Consider the following 24,598-nt stretch of genomic DNA (forward strand, 5'->3'; position numbering starts at 1 on the left):
AATTATGAAATGTAAAGAATTGAGAAAGTAATTCTTGCAAAAGTCACTCAGGTTTTTATGGGATCAGTGTGTACAGCTGCCAGTGTTTGATGATTAGCAGAGGTATCACAAAACATACTCATTTGAATTTCCTGGACTTTCAGTTAAAATCATTATAAAAACTGTACATAATGTATTGCAACCCTTGAAAAATGTCAGCTATACCTATTTTAGAAACACTACCCAATCTAGAGCCTGTGGATCCCCACAGGCAACAACAGTGAGGAAAATAAGTATTTGAACACCCTGTGGTTTTGCAAGTTCTCCCACTTAGAAATCATGGAGGGGTCTGAAATTTTCGTCTTAGGTGGATGTCCACTGTGAGAGACATAATCTAAAAAAAAAAAAAATCTGGAAATCACAATGTATGATTTTTTTTATATATAATTTATTTGTATGTTACTGCTGCAAATAAGCATTTGAACACCTACCAATCAGCAAGAATTCTGTCTCTCACAGACCTGTTAATTTTTCTTTAAGAAGCCCTCTTATTCTGCACTCTTTACCTGTATTAACTGCAGCTGTTTGAACTTGTTACCTGTATAAAAGACACCTGTTCACACAATCAATCAATCACACTCCAACCTGTCCACCATAGCCAAGACCAAAGAGCTGTCTAAGGACACCAGGAACAAAACTGTAAACCTGCACAAGGCTGGGATGGACTACAAGACAACATGCAAGCAGCTTGGTAGAAGACAACAACTGTTATGATTATTTATTAGAATGTGGAAGAAACACAAGATGACTGTCAGTCTCCTTCGGTCTGGGATTCCATGCAAGATCTCACTTTGTGGGGTAAGGATGATTCTGAGAAAGCTCAGAACTACACAGGAGGACCTGGTCAATGACCTGAAGACAGCTGGGACCACAGTCACAAAGATTACATTAGTAACACATGATGCTGTCATGGTTTAAAATCCTGCAGGGCAGCAAGGTCCCCCTGCTCAAGCCAGCACATGTCCAGGCCCATTTGAAGTTCACCAGTGACCATCTGGATGATCCAGAGGAGGCATGGGAGAAGGTCATGTGGTCAGATGAGACCAGAATAGAGCTTTTTGGAATCAGCTCCACTTACCATGTTTAGAGGATGAGAACAACCCCAAGAAAACCATCCCAACCGTGAAGCATGGGGGTGGAAACATCATACTCTGGGGGTGCTCTTCTGCAAAGGGGACAGGACGACTGCACAGTTTTGAAGGGAGGATGGACGGGGTCATGTATTGCGAGATTTTGGCAAACAACCTCCTTCCAGTAAGAGCATTGAAGATGGGTCATGGCTGGGTCTTCCAGCATGACAATGACCCCAAACACACAGCCAGGACAACTAAGGAGGGGCTCCTTAAGAAGCATTTCAAGGTCCTGGAGTGGCCTGGCCAGTCTCCAGACCTGAACTCAATAGAAAATCTTTGGAGGGAGCTGAAACTCCAAACCTGAAAGATCTAGAGAAGATCTGTATGGAGGAGTGGACCAAAATCCCTGCTGCAGTGTGTGAAAACCTGGTGAAAAAACATTTGACCTCTGTAATTGCAAACAAAGGCTACTGTACCAAATATTAACATTGATTTTCACAGGTGTTCAAATACTTATTTTCAGCAGTAACATATAAATAAATTATAAAAAAAATCATACATTGTGATTTCCAGATTTTTTTTTTTTTTTTTTTAGATTGTCTCTCACAGTGGACATGCACCTAAGATGAAAATTTTCCCTCCATGATTTCTAAGTGGGAGAACTTGCAACATCGCAGGGTGTTCAAATACTTATTTTCCTCACTGTATAAAATTTGATTCTGAAGTCTGTGTCTTCAGGCTCAGCCAAGTGCTGCCTAACTGATAGGATGGAGCTTCACATAATGCCAGAGCAACCTGAGACCTTCTCAGTGTTCTTTAAAGGCTCTCAATCACCTGACCTGAACCCAATGGTGCATTTATTTTTAATTTATTTATTTATTTTGCTTAGTTCCTGAAGACAAAACAAATTGCACCTGAATGAGGCTGCAGGCAGTGAATGTCTGGCAAAGGGACGAAACCTTTGGTGATGTCCAGGTGTTCCAGATTTCAGAAGGATTTTCATCCAAGTATTAATAGTAATTCATTACACATTTGTAATATGGTTGTCTTGTTACTTTTGTCTTCTGATAATGGATGGAGCTGTGAATAAAAATCTACAATTTTTTTAATATTTGAATGTTTTTGTTAATCCCTAAAATTGAAATTCCGTGCTTCAATTACATAACAAGGATTTTGTTTATTCAATCAACTCCATAGCGGCAGAGTGGAAGAGACAAAACTGTCCGAATAGTTATGGACCTGGTGGTGACCTGTGGTGAGGGAGGCGCCCCCTGTCGGCGGCAGCAGAAGGAGAAAAGCAGAGTGCGCATGCGCGGCGGCTCTGTGAGGAAGGATGGCGTAGGAGGAGGAAGAGTCGGTGCCGACTGACGATGATTCAGAACCACAAAGCCTCAGCAACACGGTAAAAAATAGCAATTTCTCTTCTCATTTCAGATTTAAATATCCGTGAAAAAACACTACAACTCTGTTCTGACGGAAATACTTTCAAACGCAAGTGGAGTTAACATTTTGAGACCCATTACCGTTTGTGAAAACAACGTTAATATTCTATTTATTTATACAATTAATTACGTTGCCCATTTCCCAGAGTCTATCATAGATTTTTTATTATTTTTTTTAATGTCCTCAAACAGACCTTGCAGTGCACGGTGCAAAAAAAAGAAATTAAATTTTTTTTTTAGAAAAATAATAAAAATGCAGGACCCCCCCCCCCCCCAAAAAAAAAAAAACTCAAGGGTTTGTTTATTTATTTAATCATTTATCTATCTATTGTTGTTTCTCGTGTGTACACCAATTTATTATATGTGGGAACAAGTTATTATTATTAAAAACATTTAATTTATTTCAAATGTGGTAATGCTTTGCTATAGTAATTAACACTACTTGATAATTTTCAGTTGTAATTAGTACATTCAAATCTACTATTTCTTGTATTAACGTATCTTTTTTGTTTGTTTGTTTGTTTTAAGTCATAATAAAACTTTTAATATTCGAATGAGGACCATTGACAAGCTGTTGAGAAAATATTGGTTTATTGGTTGGTTTTTGACACATGGAAGTCAGAAACCAACCATTTCAAATTAAATTTAAATCAAATTCAAGTTTTTACATGCACGGACAGAACTGTGGGACTTTGACGATGTTTAATCTGAATCTGTATATTTAACTTTAAAATGTAGATAAAGACCGACTGAATAACCAGACCTCTTTAAGTAAATTTTTAAACAAAATAAATTGTGACAAATGTCTCCTCTTTTTGTTTCACTGTATTTTGACCATCAATTTATCTTTTTGTGAGACAAAACATGGCTTCTGCAGACTTAATAATGTCTTTAAATCTGTAGTTTTCCATGAATTTTTGCTCTGTTAATTGTAGAAATATTGAGTGTAGTTGATCATCAGAATAATGTTTGCTTATCAGACATAACGTGTTATTTCAGATGGCAGAAGAGGGCGCTATGCTCCTGCGTAAAATGGAGATTTGTGTCACTGAGGCTGAGAAAAGAAGCGGTAAAAAATACGGTAACATGCAGGAGACGTTCACGGTGTACCTCGTTGAAACGCGGTGAGAATGGCAGACCTGTTTATCTTGATTTTCCTTTATGTTGTCACTGTGTAAATAAATAATCTGTGTGTGAACCTTGAAGGCCAATGGATGCTGTTGTTGAAGGTCGGAGCCCCGCTCCTGATTCTTTGTGGAGGAGATACAGTGAATTCGAGCTCCTGAGGAGCTATCTGGTAGTTACTTATCCATACGTGGTGGTTCCTCCTTTACCTGAGAAGAGGGTGAGTTCACTCAGTGCCCCTCAGCTGTTCCAATAAATATCTTCTTCATAATGAAGCCACCTCAGATTCAGTCGGGCCACAAACCAGCCGTCATAGATAGATAGATAGATAGATACTTTATTGATCCCAGAGGGAAATTCAAGGCATCCAGCAGCTTGCACATTAGACAAGACACACACATTACACCAGACACACAAATAAGATTAAATAAAAAAAAATAGACCACTCAATAAAAACCACTAACTAAACTTAAAATAAAAAATAACATTTAAAATTTTGTCAGCATCCAGTTTCAACTTGAGCTTGTTTTTATTTCCCTCATAGATTCTTGGGGAAAAGCAGAACCTGAGCTCAGGTGGAGCATTTCCTAACGATTTGTTGATATGGTCACCATGACTTTGTTCTGCTCCAACTTTGCAGAGTGTCTGACTTCTTCCCACTGAGTTTTGCTGTTCTTCATGGATGTGTTCTGGCTCCAACATTGCTCAAAGCATGCATGGACAGGACCCTGGGTGGACTTAGATTTGATTATAGATTAGATTAGACAGAAATTTATTGATCCCTGGGGAAGACTTCCTCAGCGAAACTGAGGTTCCAGCAGCATTGTATAGTAGCACACAGGGTAAGAAGCACACAGAGTATCAAAAGTGAAAGTAAAAAAGCAAAACAGTTTGCAATATAAATACCAGACATACTGATTAATACTGGTTTACTGGCAACTCTTCCTCTCCTTCCCGTCCTCTGTCTTCCTGTTACTCCTCCTTCCCCTGAGTGAGGAGTTGTACAGTCTGATGGCTTGAGGGACAAAGGAGTTTTTCAGTGTGTTGGTCCTGTACTTGGGAAGGAGCAGTCTGTGGCTGAAGAGGCTCCTCTAGTTGCTGATGATGGTGTGCAGAGGGTGACTGGCATCGTCCATAATGTCCAGCAGTTTGTCCAGTGTTCTCTTCTCTGCCACTGTCACCAGAGAGTCCAGCTTCATGCCAACCACAGAGTTTGTGGAACTTGTGGAGAGCACTGGTTTTCTTGCTGACGAAAAGTTAGTGGTGTTGATTTTGTGGTCGACACTGGAATCTTGACAACCTGATGCTGAGATTTCAAAAGCAGAGAGAAGAATCAGAGGGTCTAGATTGTGATCATCCTGGATCAAGACTAAGATTGAGGCTTTCGATGACTTCCTGAGCTCGGCCATCAGAAGTGTATCTCTGTGCGATTAACGTGTTGAACTTGGAGAGACATTCGAGACTATCCCACCGTGAGATACGGTTTACGACCGGATGTCTTTGGCATTCGGTCTCATCGAGTAATTCTTGGAGTCCACTGGAATACGTTTGTATAAAACAAAAAATTATTTACAGAGTCTCAGATGAGGAACATCAGCTATGACAATTTAGCCACGTGGTGCAGTTCTCAGTGCACAAACCGGCATGCAGGTGCATCAGTCCCGAGGACGCCAGCTGCTGGAGAAGGCCAAGGACATGCCCACTTTTCACCTGAATGTGACAGATTGATGGTTACATTTGAGAGGTGGGGCAGTTTTTGTTTTTAGTTCAGTGGTCGTCGGTCTGAAAAAGTTTGAGAAACTCTGCTCTGACTGGATGTTTTGAAATAATGAACATATTTTTACAGCCTTAAATGTACAGTCATGATACTTGGGATAACTGGCATGTCTGCGCTCTGGTGCACACAGGCAGAGTTTGTGTGGCACAAGCTGTCAGCGGACAACATGGACCCGGACTTTGTGGAGCGCCGCAGAGTGGGGCTGGAGAACTTCCTGCTTCGTGTGGCCTCACACCCTGTCCTTAGCAGTGACAAGATCCTCTACCACTTTCTCACAGAGGTACAACTGTCCGTCACAGCGCTTCAGTTGGAGGCTGATTGACGTGGATGGATTGATTGATTGATTAATTGATTGGTATCCTGCGTGTTTCAGGATCACGGCTGGAAAGAAGCCGTTAATGAGACGGGCTTTCAAGCGAAGGTACTGAACATTCATCAAGATTTGTTCCTGCAGGCAGCTGACATTTTCACAAAGTCTCATTTTGTAGGTCGATTCCCGCCTGAGAGCTCTGAGTGCGACCTTCAGAGTAAAGAATCCAGATCGGTAAGTTATTTGTTTTACTTTTGATATTTCCAGCCATCGGATTGAATTTTGAGTGGGCTGCAGTAATGTGTCGCTTTGTTTGTAAACACATGGACTTAGACGCTTCATGGAGATGAAGCACTACAGCGATGAACTCCAGTCTCACATCTCTCAGCTGCTTCGAGCGCGAGCAGTAAGTCCGTTTGTCTCACGTCCACACGCTCACGTCACCTTTGACAACTTTTACTCAGGTTAGCTGTGTGTGCACGCCACCTGCTAACTAATAATAATAATAACACTACCGTCATTAGATTTTTACAGTCGCACCGAACTCAGACTGAACCTGCAGTAAGAAAACATAATTAGATCTGCAACAGTTTAATTCATTATTGATTAACAGTGGAGTTATTTGTATATCATGTGTCTTGTCATATAGTTATTTATTTTTTCTCGCAAACTTGTCCGTGTTCTGCTGGCAGAGCTCACGTGTGATCATCATCATAAGAAGCAATGCAGCTGAAGCATACATAAAAATCTGCAACATCACCACTAGATGGCACTACATCCCACGCACTGTAGCTGTAAATGAACACAGTGCAGTGTTTAAACTTTAATTATATTCATAATGATGCGACATATAGTAATTGTAATAACGTGATTGTGGTTTAAGTCTGGATCAGTAATTTCTGGTATTTAAAGCAAGTAAGTTAAATTTTTAGCCTGTATTAAACTCAAAACTTTGACAAGTTCTTAATGGGGAAAAGTGCAGATATCATTCAGGTCTGTGTACTTGCCCTGTAAGGAGTCAAAGGTCACTTTTGACACCACATTGAAGCCTGACATGTTCTTCTCCGTGTCTTCAGTTGTTTGAAGTATCAACTTTTTTGTTGTTGTTCGCATGTCAGTGCACATTCATCAGAAAATCATTGTAATAATTTTCAAGCTGCATTTATATCAGAGAGACACAAAGATGATTTTGTCCATCTTAAAAATCACATTTTAGATGTTTTAACATTTTCTCCTTAATGTTTAGAGGGTCGCAGATCGACTTTATGCCATTTACAAAGTCCACGGGAACTACGGAAGAGTTTTCAGGTTTGACACCGAGCTCATGATAAACGATTTTAATGTGTCAGAAGACAGAACATTATAAGGCGGTATTGTCAGACGGAGTAGCACACTGACATGTGTGTGTGTATGTGTTCACCATAGCGAGTGGAGCGCCATTGAGAAAGAGATGGGAGATGGACTGCAGAGTGCCGGCCACCACATGGACGCGTGAGTACGAAAATTCATGCACTGCTTTTAAAGGACGAGTTCACTTTTTTTACAAGTCACTCAAGTCTGGGAGCATGTGCTGGTGCCTTGGGTCCTGGATAGTAACCACCCAGACAGACATCCAGTTCATCATCACATCTGTGTGCTGGATCACAGACAGAGAAAAGCATCACATGGCCAAAATATGTGTTGACACTCTCTCACAATGCAACTGAGACTCCTCATCTCAGTCTCTCTAAGTAACCACTCATTTGTGTGGACAGTCCTGCCTCTGATGTGGTTGAGGTCAAACCGCGTAGCAGTTGGGTTCACTTTGTGTCCTTTACAGATACGCAGCATCAATAGATGACATCTTGGAAGAAGAAGAACACTTTGCCGACCATCTGAAAGAATATCTTTTCTACGCTGAAGCTCTTCGGTGACGTATAAAAATGGGAACTTTTGGCCGCCGCCCTCAAGCAATTGCTTACTATGTTGCTGGTTTTTCTGTCCTGGCAGAGCTGTGTGCAGGAAACACGACCTGACCCAGTTTGAGCTTGAGATGGCCTCTCAGGACTTGCTCTCCAAGAAACACCAGCGTGAGGATCTGGCTACAGGGGTAAATGACACTCCTGGTGTACACACGTTTCTTTGCTGTCGTTGAGCCGCGTCCTGACGTCTGTGAGTCCTTAGATCGTGCGGACGTTCTCTTTCAAAGGCGTGACCAACAAGCTTTTTGGTCAAGAGGCACCTGAGCAAAGGGAGGCCCGGCTGAAGCTGCTGGAGGAGCTCATCGTGGAGGGCGAGGAGGTCGTGAAGGACAAAACAGCGGAGTGCAAGTGAGCCAGCAAACTGGGTCTGAAAATACACATCGTACTATATGGAGAGAAACCTTTGTTTATCTGTTGCACTATGACGCCAGTTTCCACCAAACTTGCAGGTTCATTAGAGTCAAAGGTCAAAAGTAGATATCCAGATGTGGCACGTATACAGTGCATCTGGAAAGTATTCACAGCGCTTCACTTTTACCACATTTTTTTATGTTACAGCTTTATTCCAAAATGGATGAAATTCATTTTTTTCCTTAAAAATTCTTTTTTTAAACATGTTTTATTGCAATTTTAACATATTAAAAACAGAACCACACAAACAACAACAACAAAAAACAGAACTGAACCATAAACACTGAGCTGTCTGAGTCGTAAATGGTCAAGTCGGATTAAAAAGAAAAAATGCATGCAATTTACCTAAAACACATACAGACTTATTCAGTTAGAAGACCCTAAGGTTCTCCACTTCAGTGAGCCTGTGCCCCTCTGCAAAGTATTACTTAGATCCCTGGGCAAGTATTCCAGTAGAGGGCACCATAAGTTCAGATATTTATCATCATTACCACTTAACTTTGCACTTAACCTTTCCGTTGGTAATACTCTGAAAATTTTGTTATACCGTTGAGTTACTGTTGGTGGCTTCTCCTTAATCCAGTTAAACAAAATACATTTTTGGGCCAAGAATGAAAGTTTTCTTAATAATTTTGACTTATTTTTTGTCTGTCAGTTTATTGGGAGATGGCAGCCTAATATTCCTTCAAAATTCTCCACACAATACCCCATAATGACAATGGGAATTTTTTTTTTTAGACTTTTGCAAATTTATTTAAAAAAAACAAAGAAATCACTTTTATATAAGTATTCACAGCCTTAGCTGTGAAACTCAAAATTGACCTCAGGTGCATCCTGTTTCCACTGATCATCCTTGAGATGTTTCTGCAGTCTACCTGGGTAGTAATGGGCAATAGAAACAATATGCAATTGAAACGATACAAAGTTGGCCTTCAGTAGCAATTTTAATTCTATTGCACTATCATGATAATGCATGTTGATGATGCAGTGTACCCGCAACGCATGAAATGTATAGCCACGACTTGCATCCAACTTCATCGTGTCGTTGGTCACCTTGAGTAAACATGGCTGAAAGCAAAATGGAGGAGCTGGTGAAAAAAAAAAAAAAAAAAATCAGTGCAACATCCATTATTTGGACTTGGTTCGGATTTAAACCGCCCGACAAGCAGCAGCAAACTTTGTAGAGTGTGTGGGGCAGCAGTTCTGGCTACGAGAGGTAACACGACTGCTTGTGATGGCGAAACCAAAGCTTTTTGACCAACTGAATCAATATGAAGCAATTGTGTTGAACTGGTTCAGTGTTTCAAAGCATTTGATACTATTAAATATGGCGACATCTGATGGCTAATCTTCAACATAGCACTTGCATGGAAGAATATATATATTTTTAATCTGTATTTAACCAAGTTAGTCCCTTTGAGATTGAGACCTGAGAGTCTTTCAAGGCTTGTACCAGGTCCCTCCTTGGGGCAGGCCTGGATCTGCGGTGGCGCTGAGGGTGCTTGGATCATTAATATTTGCTTGCAAATCCAGTTTCAATTGAGTTTGCATCAGACTTGGCACATGCATGGAGGTGAATTCTGGAATTGCTCAGCAAGATTAAATTTGCCAAAGGTGAATCATTACGGTCATTTCATATCACAGAACACGTATGGAGGTGGGTTCTGGAATTGCCCAGGAGGTCAAATTGACCAAAGGTCATTCATTGGGGTCAAGGCCCTGATTGTTGTCCAACTCGTCCTTTCAGATTATTTCATTGATTTCTACCAAACTTGGTGTGTCAAAGAAAGTTGCCCTTAAAAATTTTATTTTGGCAAAGGGATTTGATGTTGAGCCACCAAATTTGGCACACGTGGGTGGACTCCAGAATTGTTCTGGCAAGGTCAGCCAGGGGTCGATCCTTTGGGTAAAGGTCATGCTCGCTGGGGTTAAATGTCAGTTTGTCCTCCTTGTCTTTATGCTCTCAGATATTATTACCAAGTAAGAGAACTCTGAATGAACATTTGTTTGTTTTTCGCTGCAGAGAGCATGTTGAAAAGGCGTGGGTGGACATGCAGCACTTCAAAGAGCAGAAAGACAAAGATCTGAGAGAAACGCTCATCAACTACGCTGTCATGCAAATCAACATGTGCAAAAAGGTGAAATATAGGTTGGTTTTTTTTTTTTTTGGAAATACAGATGAAGTGTGGCTGAATTTAACAAACTGTGTATGTGTGTGTGTGCAGGGAATCCAAGTGTGGGCCAACGCCAAAGAATGTTTCCAGAAGATGTGACGTTTGCGCCTTCACGTTCAGGCTGCACTTTCTGGAAAGAAGTTGAAAAGTAACAGAAACTGTCGATGTTAAAATCAGCTTTAATGTTATTTATTGTGTTTATTAAATGCCGTCATGTGACGATGTGGGATGTTTTTCCATACAGGTGTGGAAGTGGACAGAAAAGAGAGATAATATCCATTTATTGATCCATTTATTTCATATTTATTGTCACTTTGCACAGATGAGACAGACACGGTACATTTAAAGGGATTTAACGTCTTTGTGAAATGGCTCAGGTGCTACTTTAACGTGTGAATGCGTGTTACAGAAACATGGCATCAGCGTAGAAAGCATCAATATTTACAACACGACTGTTTCCACAGATATTCAGCTGAATGTGACAACATTCTTCAGCGACAGTAAAAATCTGTCTCTGTCAAAAGCAGCAGCTGTTAGACACTCACAGTGCGCTGGTGTGAACTATGGCACAGATCAGTAGGACGATTATGTAGATTCATCATGAACGGGGTCAGAGTTCAGTGTAAATACTGGATAGTAAATACTAGATAGTGTTGCTGGACTGGCTCGGATTTTGGTGAACATTATTGACGTGATGCTTAAGACTAAGATCTGAACTGCACATCTGCAGAATTTCAAGAATTTAGTAGATCGTTCTATAATGTGACCGTCTGTATTGGCCTGAATATGTGGATAATAGTCAACTCCGAAAGGGTTTGTTTGGGCAAAGATCCAAATTTACTGCAACCGCAAGTCTGAAAAAGTTGGGCTGATATATAAAATGTGAATTATAAAAACAATCAATCAAATAACACACCAATCCTGAAATTTACTTTGACTTTGAAGTATAACTAGCGTGTTGGGCTCTAGCAGGCTGTAGATTGGGTAGTGTTTATAAAATAGGTAGCTGACATTTTGCAAGGGTGGTAATAAATTATGCAAAATTTCTATAATGATTTGGAATGGTGTGTGAGTCCAGAATGTAATTATCAGTATCCTTGTTCACTTTCGTTACATAATATCTGTAATTTCTCCAAAAATATTAGTCCTATGAACGTTCCGTTTTGGTAGCGTTCATCCTTGGCCTAAAATACACAAGCATACCAAACAGCAAATGTCAGCTCTCCCCAGTTTGTCCGTGATCAAAGCCGTATGCACGCACACATGTACATGTACGTACACAGAGGGCACTTGGCTTTTAATATATAGATGACTCTGCTAGAAGGAGACCAGTGAGGGAAGCCACCAAGACACCCAGTCAACTTCTGTGGATCTGAGTCAATAAACTGGGGAATGGTGAAACATTTTCTTGTTGCATTCATATTCACAGCTTCATGTTGGAGTGTAGAAGGTTTGTAAAACAGCTCTGGGTTTCTTGGGTGTCTTCTGACAAACTGCAGCTGAAATTCCTCATGTTCTTTTGAAGAAAATCCTCCTCCATAACACTGCAACAATAAGCTGTATAACATGATGAAACAGACAAAAGTGACACTTTGCACAACCACAGAAGCCTCAAACCCCTTCAGAGTTGTCATGGGTGTCTTGGTGGCTTCCCTCACTAGTCTCCTTCCAGCACGGTCACTACTGTTTGAATTTCACAATGACTGATGTAAATGAAATTCAAAAACATACGTAGTCTCTCACTTGGAAATGTTCATGTGTTCGTCCCCTGACTTCTCTCAAGGAAAATGGCTGTAAAAGTGATTATTTAATCCTTGTAATTAGAAAACAATCCCATCTTAATTTGCATTTTCCATATCATCCAACTTGTGCTGTTTGTGATTTGGGGTTGTAATTATTTCACCCTGATTTGTACCAAATTTGCTACACACACACGTAGGTGACTTCCAGAATTGCCCAGGCAAGAAAAGCCAATCATTGAAGGAACAGAAATTAATTATTTCACTCTGATTTGTACCAAACATGTGTAGGCAAGTTCTGGAATTGCCTAGGTGAGGTCAAATTTGCCAAAGGTCAGTCTTTGGGGTCAGCAGTCAAAATTGACATTACTTTCCCTCCAGTTTGTACTAAATTTGGCACATCGATGGACGTGGGCTCCAGAATTGCCATGTCAAGGTTATCTAGAGGTCAGTCATTTGGGTGAAGGTCAAGATCACTGGGGTCAAATGTCAGATTGCGATGGCACTTACTATCTTCATGCCAAAAATGTTCAAACAGAAAATGCATGAACACTAAAAAAGTAGAGAAGCTTGAATCTTCGACTGGACTGGGTTGCTTGATGCCAGCCCAGTCGAAGATTCAACCTTCTCTACTATGGAAACCACCTGGACAACTGAGAGCCTACACAGAAACACTAAAGAAAATGAATAAAATCTAAGACTGTGCAGCAACACATTTTTCTAAAAGGATCATAAAATCTTCCACTGTGATCATCCAAAGTGTCAGAGCTCCCCCTGCTGGCCGGGTCTGTTAATACGGTCGTATTTAAGTGTTAAGGCATGGAATGAGTAACGAGGTAACAGCTATCAACTGCATCGCATCATCACAGTCAAAGGAGTCCTTTTTTTTTTTTCCAACAACAGACAACAAACTATTAAGACTTTTGTCAACGTCTTTGTGAGAACTGCCACTTAGAAACACAAGAGTCTTTGGTCACAAATAAAAAATATCCAGCTGAGATGTAGAGCAGCACATTTTATATGCGTATATACTGAATAATTACATTTAAGAAGATTTATGATTGCACAGTAACAGCTGTCACTGTAATCTGGAGCAGCAATGAAATAAACACAGAAAAATTATTGTTGTTTTCTTGTAAACCCGTTCACGCTCAACTCCAGAAATACACTGGATTATTTCTGATTCATATTGGCATTTTATAATGTCACTAATATATCCAAATAGATGCTATAGTTTATAATTGTGTAAAATATAAATATCTTCCTTACAATCACATACTATATTTAAAATACATATTGTATATTTAAATGGCTCTCAATGGTGTGTTTGTGCTATAACTGCACTGAAATTTAAATATACAATCCTCAGTGGTTTTACTCTTTGACAATTTAGTAATTTAATAATAATAATCTAAGAAAAATATATATTCTGGAGTTGCAAGACTTAAACATTCTGAGTTGGAACACAACAGCATGATGTTGATGTGAAGCTGAACTGCTGTGAAAAACCATATTCAACACAATCAGATGTTCAGAACCGAAACCAGAAAAAATGTTTTCGATTGTCATCAGTCCATCAAATAGTTTTCCTCTTTTTGCCTTTAAGCGTTGCCTGTGCTCCCTGCTGGCCTGCACCATGCATTCATCTCACACGTGAGACTCATCCAGGTCCAGGTCGACGGGGGAGAGTGGGAGGGGCAATCTGCGGGGTGACCGGCGGGGCGAGGGAGGGGGGAGCAGCGGGGCGAGGAGAGGGTTCTCTGTGCCGCCGTCCTCGCCCAGGTGCAGCAGGGCATCGCTGCGAGGCAGGAGGGCTGTCGTGTCCTCATCCTGGGGACTTTCTCTGATCCTGGATGAACCCAGAGGTGGTGGGACCAGAAGAGGAGTGGGGGGCAGTGGAGGCGCCAGTGGGGGGCCGGGGGCCGGAGCGCTGGCCAGTATGGGGAGGGCTGGAGGGAGAGGAGAGGAGGTGCGGGACAAAGGCAGAGGGGAGCAATTTCGGGAGAGCGACATTGGGGAGCAGGTTCGGGACGGGAGCGATGGGGTGGTGGGGCGAGAGGCGCAAGGTGGAGGGGAGAGGCTGCTGCGGAGGCCCCACTGCTCCCGTTTCTCTTTGCTGCTTAAAGCTTGAGGGACCTGAGAAGAAGCAAAACAGTGCTGGAGTGAAGACGAATTTTACCATCACAATAAAGCCTACGTTGGGCCAAAGCTATGTTACGCCATGTGACTTTGATGAACCCGAGTAGGGGTCCAAGTATGAGTCATGAATGCTATCAGAGGGAAAAATGTCTGCAAATTGAATAACGTTCACTCTCGTCATAACAGGACGCGTTTGCCCTCTTTGTGAACGCATTTATACAAACAAATTTGTTTAAAGTTTCGTAGAGGAAAGCTTTATGCGTATAAAATCAACACAGAAATGGCTACGAAATGTTTGCCAACAAAATCTAAACTGTGATGTCATCGCAGAAGTCACACTGTATTGGTAATTAACATTAAATAAACATGAATGGCAGGACAGCAATTTAAAAGTAAAGCTAAAATGTGTCTTTTGCCCTCTAGTGGTTGTTCACAATAGCACCTTTAAGAGGACCACAAAGGTATGCAACCATTAAGGGCCTGATTTATTAAGATCCTAGATTATTAGATTAGAGTGCTAAATTACATGGACAATCCAAACATTTGCACGTTGGGTTGGAGACAGTTTGACTAAGAGTAGAGTAAATGTGCAGTTGATAGCGGGCGGTAATGTGACGCAGTATGGAAATGAGGATTTTACATCTGTTGATGGCTGTAAGTGCAAAATAAAATTAAATCAGCAACTTTAGTAAAATTACTGGAAGCAGGTCCAAGGCACCTCTTTTTCAGGATCTAATATACATGGAACATAACTCAGTACTCGAATACTGATTTACCTAATTCTATTTACTATCATTATTTCACCAGTGTTTGTCTAATCAACAACCACAATTCCAAGGAAGTTGGGACGTTGTGTAAAATGTAAATAAAAACAGAATACAATGATTTGCAAATCCTCTTTAACCTATATTCATTTGAATAGATCACAAATACAAGATATTTAATGTTCAAACTGGTAGACTTAGATGTTTTTGTGCAAATATTTGCTCATTTTGAAATGGATGCCTGCAACACATTTGAAAAAAGTTGGGACGGGGGCAACAAAAGACTTGGAAAGATGTTGAATGCTCAACGAACACCTGTCATGATTGGGTATAAAAGGAGCATCCCCAAAAGGCTCAGCCGTTCACAAGCAAAGATGGGGCGAGGATCACCACTTTGTGAACAACTGCGTGAAAAAAATAGTCCAACAGTTTAAGAACAATGTTTTTCAACGTTCAATTGCAAGGAATTTAGGGATTCCATCATCTACAGTCCGTAATATAATCAGAAGATTCAGAGAATCTGGGGAACTTTCTACATGTAAGCGGCAAGGCCAAAAACCAACACTGAATACCCGTGACCTTCAATCCCTCACTGCATTAAAAACCGACATCATTGTGTAAAGGTTCTTAACACGTGGGTTCACTTCAGAAAACCATTGTCAGTTAACACAGTTCGTCGCTACATCTACAAGTGCAAGTTAAAACTCTACCATGCAAAGTGAAAACCATATATCAAAAACATCCAGAAACACCACTGCCTTCTCTGGGCCCGAGCTCATTTGAAAGGGACAGACGCAAAGTGGAAAAGTGTGCTGTGGTCTGATGAGTCTACATTTCAAGTTGTTTTTGGTAATGGACACTGTTTCCTCTGGACAAAAGAGGAAAAAGACCATTCAGATTGTTACCAGCCAAAGTTCAAAAGCCAGCATCTGTGATGGTATGGGGGTGTGTTTGTGCCCATGGCACGGGCAACTTACACATCTGTGATGACACCATCAATGCTGAAAGGTACATCCAGGTTTTGGAGCAACACGTGCTGCCATCCAAGCAATGTCTTTTTCAGGGACGTCCCTGCTTATTTCATCAAGACAATGCCAAGCCACATTCCGCACGTTACAACAGCGTAGCTTCGTAGTAAAGGAGTGCGGGTACTAGACTGGCCTGCCTGCAGTCCAGACCTGTCACCCATTGAAAATGTCTGGCGCATTATGAAGCGCAAAATATGACAACGGAGACCCCGGACTGTTGAACAACTGAAGTCATACATCAAGCAGGAATGGGAAAGAATTCCATCTACAAAGCTTCAACAATTAGTGTCCTCAGTTCCCAAACACTTATTGAGTGTTGTTAGAAGGAAAGGTGATGTAACACAGTGTAAACATACCACTGTCCCAGCTTTTTTGAAACTTGTTGCAGGCATCCATTTCAAAATGAGCAAATATTTGCACAAAAACAATAAAGTTTATCCGTTTGAACATTACATATTTTGTCTTTGTGGTGTATTCAATTGAATATACGAGTACAGTAGTGTTCAGAATAATAGTAGTGCTATGTGACTAAAAGATTAATCCAGGTTTTGAGTATATTTCTTATTGTTACATGGGAAACAAGGTACCAGTAGATTCAGTAGATTCTCACAAATCCAACAAGACCAAGCATTAATGATATGCACACTCTTAAGGCTATGAAATTGGGCTATTAGTAAAAAAAAAGAAAAGGGGGTGTTCACAATAATAGTAGTGTGGCATTCAGTCAGTGAGTTCGTCAATTTTGTGGAACAAACAGGTGTGAATCAGGTTTCCCCTATTTAAGGATGAAGCCAGCACCTGTTGAACATGCTTTTCTCTTTGAAAGCCTGAGGAAAATGATAGGAAAGACATTGTTCAGAAGAACAGCGTAGTTTGATTAAAAAGGTGATTAGAGAGGGGGAAACTTATACGCAGGTGCAAAAAATTATAGGCTGTTCATCTACAATGATCTCCAATGCTTTAAAATGGACAAAAAACCAGAGATTCGTGGAAGAAAACGGAAAACTATCAAAATGGGTAGAAGAATAACCAGAATGGCAAAGGCTCACCCATTGATCAGCTCCAGGATGATCGAAGACAGTCTGGAGTTACCTGTAAGTGCTGTGACAGTTAGAAGATGCCTGTGTGAAGCTAATTTATTTGCAAGAATCCCCCGCAAAGTCCCTCTGTTAAATAAAAGACGTGCAGAAGAGGTTACAATTTGCCAAAGAACACATCAACTGTCCTAAAGAGAAATGGAGGAATATTTTGTGGACTGATGAGAGTAAAATTGTTCTTTTTGGGTCCAAGGGACGCAGACAGTTTGTGAGACGACCCCCAAACTCTGAATTCAAGCCACAGTTCACAGTGAAGACAGTGAAGCATGGTGGTGCAAGCATCATGATATGGGCATGTTTCTCCTACTATGGTGTTGGGCCTATATATCGCATACCAGGTATCATGGATCAGTTTGGATATGTCAGAGTACTAGAAGAGGTCATGTTGCCTTATGCTGAAGAGGACATGCCCTTGAAATGGGTGTTTCAACAAGACAGTGACCCCAGGCACACTAGTAAACGAGCAAAATCTTGGTTCCAAACCAACAAAGTTAATGCCTTGCAGATGTGAAGAAATCATGAAAAACTGTGGTTATACAACTAAATAGTAGTTTAGTGATTCACAGGACTGCTAAAAAAGCAGTTTGAACATAACAGTTTTGAGTTTGTAGTGTCAACAGCAGATGCTACTATTATTGTGAACACCCCCTTTTCTACTTTTTTTTTTTTTACTAATAGCCCAATTTCATAGCCTTAAGAGTGTGCATATCATGAATGCTTGGTCTTGTTGGATTTGTGCGAATCTACTGAATCTACTGGTACCTTGTTTCCCATGTAACAATAAGAAATATACTCAAAACCTGGATTAATCTTTTTAGTCACATAGCACTACTATTATTCTGAACACTACTGTAGGTTGAAGAGGATTTGCAAATCATTGTATTCTGTTTTTATTTACATTTTACACAACGTCCCAACTTCATTGGAATTGGGGTTGTATTTTTAAAACTGATTACACTCTGCAGTGTTACTCCGTCCTCTGGCTGTTCCATGTATCCATCACTCTCATTGTAAACAAGAATTTCCTCAAACCCAGATGTGATCTTCTAATATGTATAAGTCGCAGACATGAACCAGCAAAGCTCTTTAGCATCTTACCATGTCATTTAGGTCCTTTAGACTTTTTTTCAGTAAATACTTCAGGGGAGCATTAGCATGGCTAAAACCGTTCAGCTTCTGGGTGGCCTCCACTCCCCAGACCCCCTAATTACAGCCCTGCTACTTTAAGCATTTTTTTAAATGTAGATGTAAATGAATAATCAAAGTTTTCAGCTAGTTGACAGTGGGGCTGTACAATACGGCCCCCATATCGCAATATCATCATATCAATATGATATGCGATAAGACTATGATTTCACAGAAGTGCAGCAACAGTGAAAATTACACATTCTTAAACAAAACAGTAATAATTCCACACTCATTTTGCACTCATCATAAGGTTAGGATACTGTGCCCTCAAAGTATTGGAACACTTGGTATTTCACACATTGTACTTTGTTTATGCCATTTCAAATACAATAAATATAAAGAATAAAATTTTCTAAAATGATCTTCCTCAAACTCAAACTGAAAGCAAATCTCTAAAATTTGATAATAATGCAGTCCATTTACCATTAACATGGCTCTTAACCCTCTGCCACTTTTAGCATTTTTTTTTTAAATGTAGATGTAAGTCATATTCAAAGTTTTCAGCTAGTTGACAGTAGGGCTGCATAATATGGCCAAATTAGCTGAACTTTCAGGTCTTTTTAAGAAAATCCTCCTCTACACCACTCCATCAGGAAGCTGTATTTTATATTTTTTATTAAATTTGTACCAAGTTGTAGAGATTTGCTATCAGTCTGAGTTTAAGGAAGATCATTTTATTATTATTATTTATTTATTTATTTATTTTGTATTTGAAATGGCATCAGCAAATTAACATGTGTGAAATACCAAGTGGGCAATACTTTTGAGGGCAATTGAGATACACTCAGACAGCATCTTACATCTCAAATAAGTAAACAGAGCATTAATAAGCTGCTGCCTGCACGTTTTATTAATCTAAAATCACAGGAGAAACGCGTATATATAAGACAACCCGAATTAAAGGAGAAATGCTGCTTTTAACAACCTGGACATCATTTCTGGCATAAAATACGGCCGTTTACTCACCAATATAACTTTGGGGTCATTAGGAGTACGTGGTTCATACGATGTGTTCAGGTTCAAATCTGGCTCAAAGATTTTCTTCTTCTACCTAGCAGTCAATATGTGTCACCGATTTCAAGTGGGCTCTTTTCAACCATACGTGCAGTGCGGTGACATGTCAATCATCCAGGTGGCACCTGGGGTGTCCAGTCAGATTTCAGGGGAGTCCAGGGCAACCCAGCTACACCCATGCCAAGAAGTGTTCAACATTTGATATTTCCTGTTTCAGTATGGACTCAAAATTTAACACTTCCTGTAAATGCTTCTGGGGAGCATTAGCATGGCTAAAAAACCCCTAATTACAGCCTTCTTAACACACTGCCACTTTAAGCATTTTTTGTTTGTTTGTTTGTTTTTTTTGCATCTCACATGCCTGCAAAGTCCTCACCATCTCATTTAGGTCCTTTCAGACTTTATTTTCAGTAAATGCTTCTGGGGAGGTATAGCTGTCAACACAGAAAAAAAAGTGCGACTCGTGTTTTCTTTTGTTTTTTGACTCATCAATTTTTTTTTGACAGGTGCAACTTGTCCTCAGGCAAATATGGTATTTCAAATATTTCCATCTTTATGATGACTCCATTTTGGCAAAAGTTATTTAAAGATGATTTTCAAAAGGGGTGTGGTCAAGTCTTGTGATAGGTGAATGCTGCATGATTAACAGCTAGCTATCTGTGTCACAAACCACTAGTTAAAGGAAATTAAGTTGCACTATCAATTATTGTTTCTCGACCTTCTGCAACTATTTCAATTAAACATATTACAAGTGCAGCTTGATGAGAATGGACTATGTGACTGTTAGCAAATTAGAAAACAGCTGTACTGTGCAGAATTTGTCTCGATCCTCCGAACCCCTCCACTGGGGCTTTGAATCAAACATGTTCATTGTCTGTACTGATTGTTCTAGGTCTCATACAAGACTACAGCAACCCCTGGAGGTCTCACGGAGTGACGTTAAGAGTAGAATCTGGTTCCAAATTATGTCAATGGGCAAGATGGCATTTGTACAACTGAGATCGAGGACACAGTTCTTTATTCCTGCGATATTTTTCAGATGCTTACTTTCGGGAACACAAACAGGATAGTTCAACAGTTTGGACCAAACCTGATCCAACCCTGCTGTGGTACTTGGTACTACCTGTGTAATAATGGGTCTGTGCAGGTCAGCAGTGATTGTGGCCGAGGAGGAGGACGAGGACGATGAGGACGGCACTTCCAGGGTGGGGGACCTTGAAGGACCAGGACTTTCCCTGCTGCTCTCCGGTGGAGGATTAAACGTGCTGGGTGTTGGGGGCTTGTTGACGCCCGCGGATGCTTGCGGCCCCTGATGCTCTGTAAAGGTGACTGACCTTTTTTGGTCTCCGTGCGCTGTAGACACACATGCACGTGCACATGGTGACTAGAAGTTGAAGTGGCAGTCCCGCCAGCTATCGAGTCGCAAACACATCAGCACCAGCAAATAGTGCGGTGGGGCGGGAAGGGGTACGGGAGGGGTGGCGGGGAGGATGCAAGACGGACATGCAGAGTGCCCTAATGGGTGAGGTAGCAAATAAAGAAGGGGGGAGCTTTGCAGGGTGGAGAGGAGGGGTTAAAGATTATGTCTCACCTTCGCAGTCCAATAAAGTTTCTTTATTTTGAAACATAAAGCATGAGACAGAACAGAGTGAGAAGAGTCAGTTTGGTGACCGGCGCTACGACACACTGCATCGGAACAAACACAGAGGCTGTGATGGGACGACGTCACTTCATATCAGCACACGTCCTGGAACCATCAGTCCACGTAGGGCTGATTGTGTGACTCAGATGAAGTGAGGAACTCTCGATTGGTCAGGAGTTTCTGGGTTTGTTTTTCCCCTCTTTAGTCAGACAGGTGCTGTTTATGTGTTTTCTGTTTTCATGCACACACACAGACGGATGTGATGCACATGCACAGTTACCCAGTGGTTTGTTCTTAGGCTGAATGCTCCTGCGGGTTGTGGACAGTCTAGCTCCTGAACGCCCACGTGGTTCTGTTTTTGGAATGGACAGCAGGGGGCGCCGCAGCTGGAGAAATAAGGTAAAATTCACAGCTTCTTCAAAACAACTTGTTTGTTCATGTTTGTTCATGTGATGCAGTGACACACCTGTAGAAGAGCTCTGAGGGCACCCCCCCCCCCCCGCAAAAAAACAAAACAAAATGTATGAAGTACTTCACAAAACTTTACATTAATCATTTATATATGGTGAACAGATTTAAAGCAACATAAAGGAATTTTTCAATCACATCTAGTGGTAAGGTTTAAAAGCAAGCTGGATCAGACACCAAAATCCACAAGTTTACACAGGCTCATTTTTTTCTCCACCCACCTCTACTGTCCTGTATCTACTACTATAAGCAACAGGACAGAACAGATTTGTCATAGTGTCCCAAAGTTCTTGAAATGGAACAATTTCTCCACCTGGTGGACATTTACCATTAATACAGCTTCAATAGAATTTCACCAAGAGTTGTCTCGTTGTTCATAATAGGCATTTGATCAGCATTTGTGGTGTACTTCACTAACTGCCCGCTTGTCTCTTCACAATAGGCTAGCACCGGAGTCAATGGACAGTGAGCAAATTTGTCGGTATTTTGTGCTGCTTACGGCTGCAATAACCGGCACAGAATAGAAACCAGATTTCGTGGCATTACCTTTCACAAATAAGACTGAACAATAATTTTGGTTATTTTACCATTTGTAATATTATGTCATCGTAACAAACGGTACTTACGTATAATGTTATTACAGCAGGAACTGGTACTCTCTCTCGCTGTGTTTCCATCCAACTAGTATTGCAGCTCTTAGTAAGCGAATTTTCGTTAATGTGGCAAAAGGAAGAGTTCATTTGTGTGCATTTCCATCCACTTGTTATGCGCTTTTGTTTCACAATTCCCATGTTGGGATTGAGAACCATCATTTAATGCTTCAGTCATTTGTGGTGTCTGTATTTGAAAAGTATTTGTATTTGTAAAGTAAACCTGCACCACATCGCAAAATTAACTACACTGGAGTTACAGAGTGCCAGCACACACAAGAAGCTGTGCAAAACACTTCTTATTCAAGACTTTTAGCTTCCCAGCCCCAGGTGCAAGCCTAACAAGGTAGTTTAAGACCCTGGAATGACCTGGAACTTTCTTTTCCTGGCCTTGAAAAAAAATGTTCATCTTTGTAACAAAACCTGGTGAGCGAAGCAAAGGAAATTAAAGTGATGTCCCCTGTGTGTGTGAAAGAGAGAGAGAGAAATAAATTCAAATGAACAATCCAAACTTGTTCCTTTACTAAATTATAAAATTAATTCATTTATACATTTATCTATATGCTATATGTCTTTGTTAAAGAGCAAAAGGCAATGTCTTTCAGCATGAAAGTACGTATTTTTAATGTGTGACAACATCCTGTATTGTAACTGAATCTCTGCTGTTTCTAACAAACCAAACCATGGGAAAATCGAGTAAAAATTCAGGGAGTTACGGATTATTGTAGTTGGGGATTCACCTTCTGCAGTACAAATAAATGAACTGGGGGCGCAATAGGGACCCATCCAAGATGGCGGGCGCAAAGATACGTCAGCTTCAATAGGTAGCGGCAGTCCATGAGGCGTCTACGTACAGTAGTGTTCAGAATAATAGTAGTGCTATTTGACTAAAAAGATTAATCCAGGTTTTGAGTATATTTCTTATTGTTACATGGGAAACAAGGTACCAGTAGATTCAGTAGATTTTCACAAATCCAACAAGACCAAGCATTCATGATATGCACACTCTTAAGGCTATGAAATTGGGCAATTAGTAAAAAAAGTAGAAAAGGGGGTGTGGCATTCAGTCAGTGAGTTCGTCAATTTTGTGGAACAAACAGGTGTGAATCAGGTGTCCCCTATTTAAGGATGAAGCCAGCACCTGTGGAACATGCTTTTCTCTTTGAAAGCCTGAAGAAAATGGGACGTTCAAGACATTGTTCAGAAGAACAGTGTAGTTTGATTAAAAAGTTGATTGGAGAGGGGGAAACTTATACGCAGGTGCAAAAAATTATAGGCTGTTCATCTACAGTGATGTCCAATGCTTTAAAATGGACAAAAAACAAAGACGAAAACGGAAAATAACCATCAAAATGGATAGAAGAATAACCAGAATGGCAAAGGCTCACACATTGATCAGCTCCAGGATGATCAAAGACAGTCTGGAGTTACCTGTAAGTGTTGTGACAGTTAGAAGACGCCTGTGTGAAGCTAATTTATTTGCAAGAATCCCCCACAAAGTCCCTCTGTTAATTAAAAGACGTGTGCAGAAGAGGTTACAATTTGCCAAAGAACACATCAACTGGCCTAAAGAGAAATGGAGGAATATTTTGTGGATTGATGAGAGTAAAATTGTTCTTTTTGGGTCCAAGGGCCGCAGACAGTTTGTGAGACGACCCCCAAACTCTGAATTCAAGCCACAGTTCACAGTGAAGACAGTGAAGCATGGTGGTGCAAGCATCATGATATGGGCATGTTTCTCCTACTATGCTGTTGGGCCTATATATCGCATACCAGGTATCATGGATCAGTTTGGATATGTCAGAGTACTAGAAGAGGTCATGTTGCCTTATGCTGAAGAGGACATGCCCTTGAAATGGGTGTTTCAACAAGACAATGACCCCAAGCACACTAGTAAATGAGCAAAATCTTGGTTCCAAACCAACAAAATTAATGCCTCTCAGATGTGAAGAAATCATGAAAAACTGTGGTTATACAACTAAATACTAGTTTAGTGATTCACAGGATTGCTAAAAAAACAGTTTGAACATAATAGTTTTGAGTTTGTAGCGTCAACAGCAGATGCTACTATTATTGTGAACACCCCCTTTTCTACTTTTTTTACTAACTGCCCAATTTCACAGCCTTAAGAGTGTGCATATCATGAATGCTTGGTCTTGTTGGATTTGTGAGAATCTACTGAATCTACTGGTACCTTGTTTCCCATGTAACAATAAGAAATATACTCAAAACCTGGATTCATCTTTTTAGTCACATAGCACTATTATTATTCTGAACACTACTGTATATAATGTCTATGGTATTAAGTAGCCCACTGAGCGTTTTTAATGAAGATGCCCTCACCTGTCTGAGGCCTCGCTTCCTTCCTAACGGAGGCTGCATCAGGAGGTTCTGCTGGCCTGGTTCGCTCTGCACACTCGCAACCCTGTGGTGCAACAAAACACATGGACATGTGCACATTTGTGTGCACACAGAGAAACATGTTAAGAAAAGAACAATCGGCTACTGTATCGTCAGCTGTGCTTGTTTACTCATCGCATCTGTAACCACGGTGTAG

At 40.7% G+C, this 24,598-nt stretch overlaps 2 protein-coding genes across 17 annotated transcripts in view; one reads left to right on the top strand and one right to left on the bottom strand.

Annotated features, from left to right (window-relative positions):
* The first annotated feature begins 2,391 nt into the window (after positions 1–2,391).
* LOC117517464 (sorting nexin-4-like) lies at positions 2,392–10,531 on the top strand. Of its 2 annotated transcripts, none has more exons than XM_034178492.1 (14): positions 2,392–2,514; positions 3,554–3,678; positions 3,761–3,899; positions 5,587–5,736; positions 5,830–5,877; positions 5,945–6,000; positions 6,100–6,172; positions 7,013–7,074; positions 7,192–7,257; positions 7,586–7,675; positions 7,756–7,855; positions 7,930–8,075; positions 10,162–10,276; positions 10,364–10,531. In XM_034178492.1, exons 2-14 carry the CDS (start codon positions 3,554–3,556, stop codon positions 10,409–10,411), a joined length of 1,218 nt encoding a protein of 405 aa, XP_034034383.1. In that variant the 5' UTR covers positions 2,392–2,514; the 3' UTR covers positions 10,412–10,531. The 2 variants fall into 2 exon arrangements, with proteins under 2 accessions (XP_034034383.1, XP_034034391.1); XM_034178500.1 differs by having other exon boundaries at positions 2,418–2,514; positions 3,540–3,678.
* A 3,112-nt stretch (positions 10,532–13,643) lies between these two features.
* LOC117517476 (protein unc-80 homolog) overlaps positions 13,644–24,598 on the bottom strand; it is a 162,615-nt gene continuing 151,660 nt past the window's right edge. For 10 of the 15 annotated variants that reach the window (XM_034178607.1, XM_034178574.1, XM_034178560.1 and 7 more), the window contains 5 exons: positions 24,385–24,466; positions 21,204–21,309; positions 20,873–20,893; positions 20,405–20,634; positions 13,644–14,187 (listed from right to left, as the gene is read on the bottom strand). In XM_034178607.1, coding sequence (XP_034034498.1) covers positions 13,699–14,187; positions 20,405–20,634; positions 20,873–20,893; positions 21,204–21,309; positions 24,385–24,466 — 928 coding nt within the window. In that variant the 3' untranslated portion in view covers positions 13,644–13,698. The remainder of the gene's footprint in view (positions 14,188–20,404; positions 20,635–20,872; positions 20,894–21,203; positions 21,310–24,384; positions 24,467–24,598) is intronic. The other 5 variants (XM_034178599.1, XM_034178615.1, XM_034178593.1 and 2 more) reach the window with 1 other exon arrangement.

This window comes from Thalassophryne amazonica, chromosome 1 (genome assembly GCF_902500255.1).
Source record: "Thalassophryne amazonica chromosome 1, fThaAma1.1, whole genome shotgun sequence".
Lineage (NCBI taxonomy): Eukaryota > Metazoa > Chordata > Actinopteri > Batrachoidiformes > Batrachoididae > Thalassophryne > Thalassophryne amazonica.

Bases quoted from the DNA above. Each gene is read 5' to 3' on its own strand.
- LOC117517464 (XM_034178492.1), top strand. From the start codon at position 3,554: ATGGCAGAAGAGGGCGCTATGCTCCTGCGTAAAATGGAGATTTGTGTC. The intron at 3,679-3,760 runs GTGAGAATGGCA...TGAACCTTGAAG, and splicing joins GTGTACCTCGTTGAAACGCG to GCCAATGGATGCTGTTGTTG. The intron at 6,001-6,099 runs GTAAGTTATTTG...ACATGGACTTAG, and splicing joins AGAGTAAAGAATCCAGATCG to ACGCTTCATGGAGATGAAGC.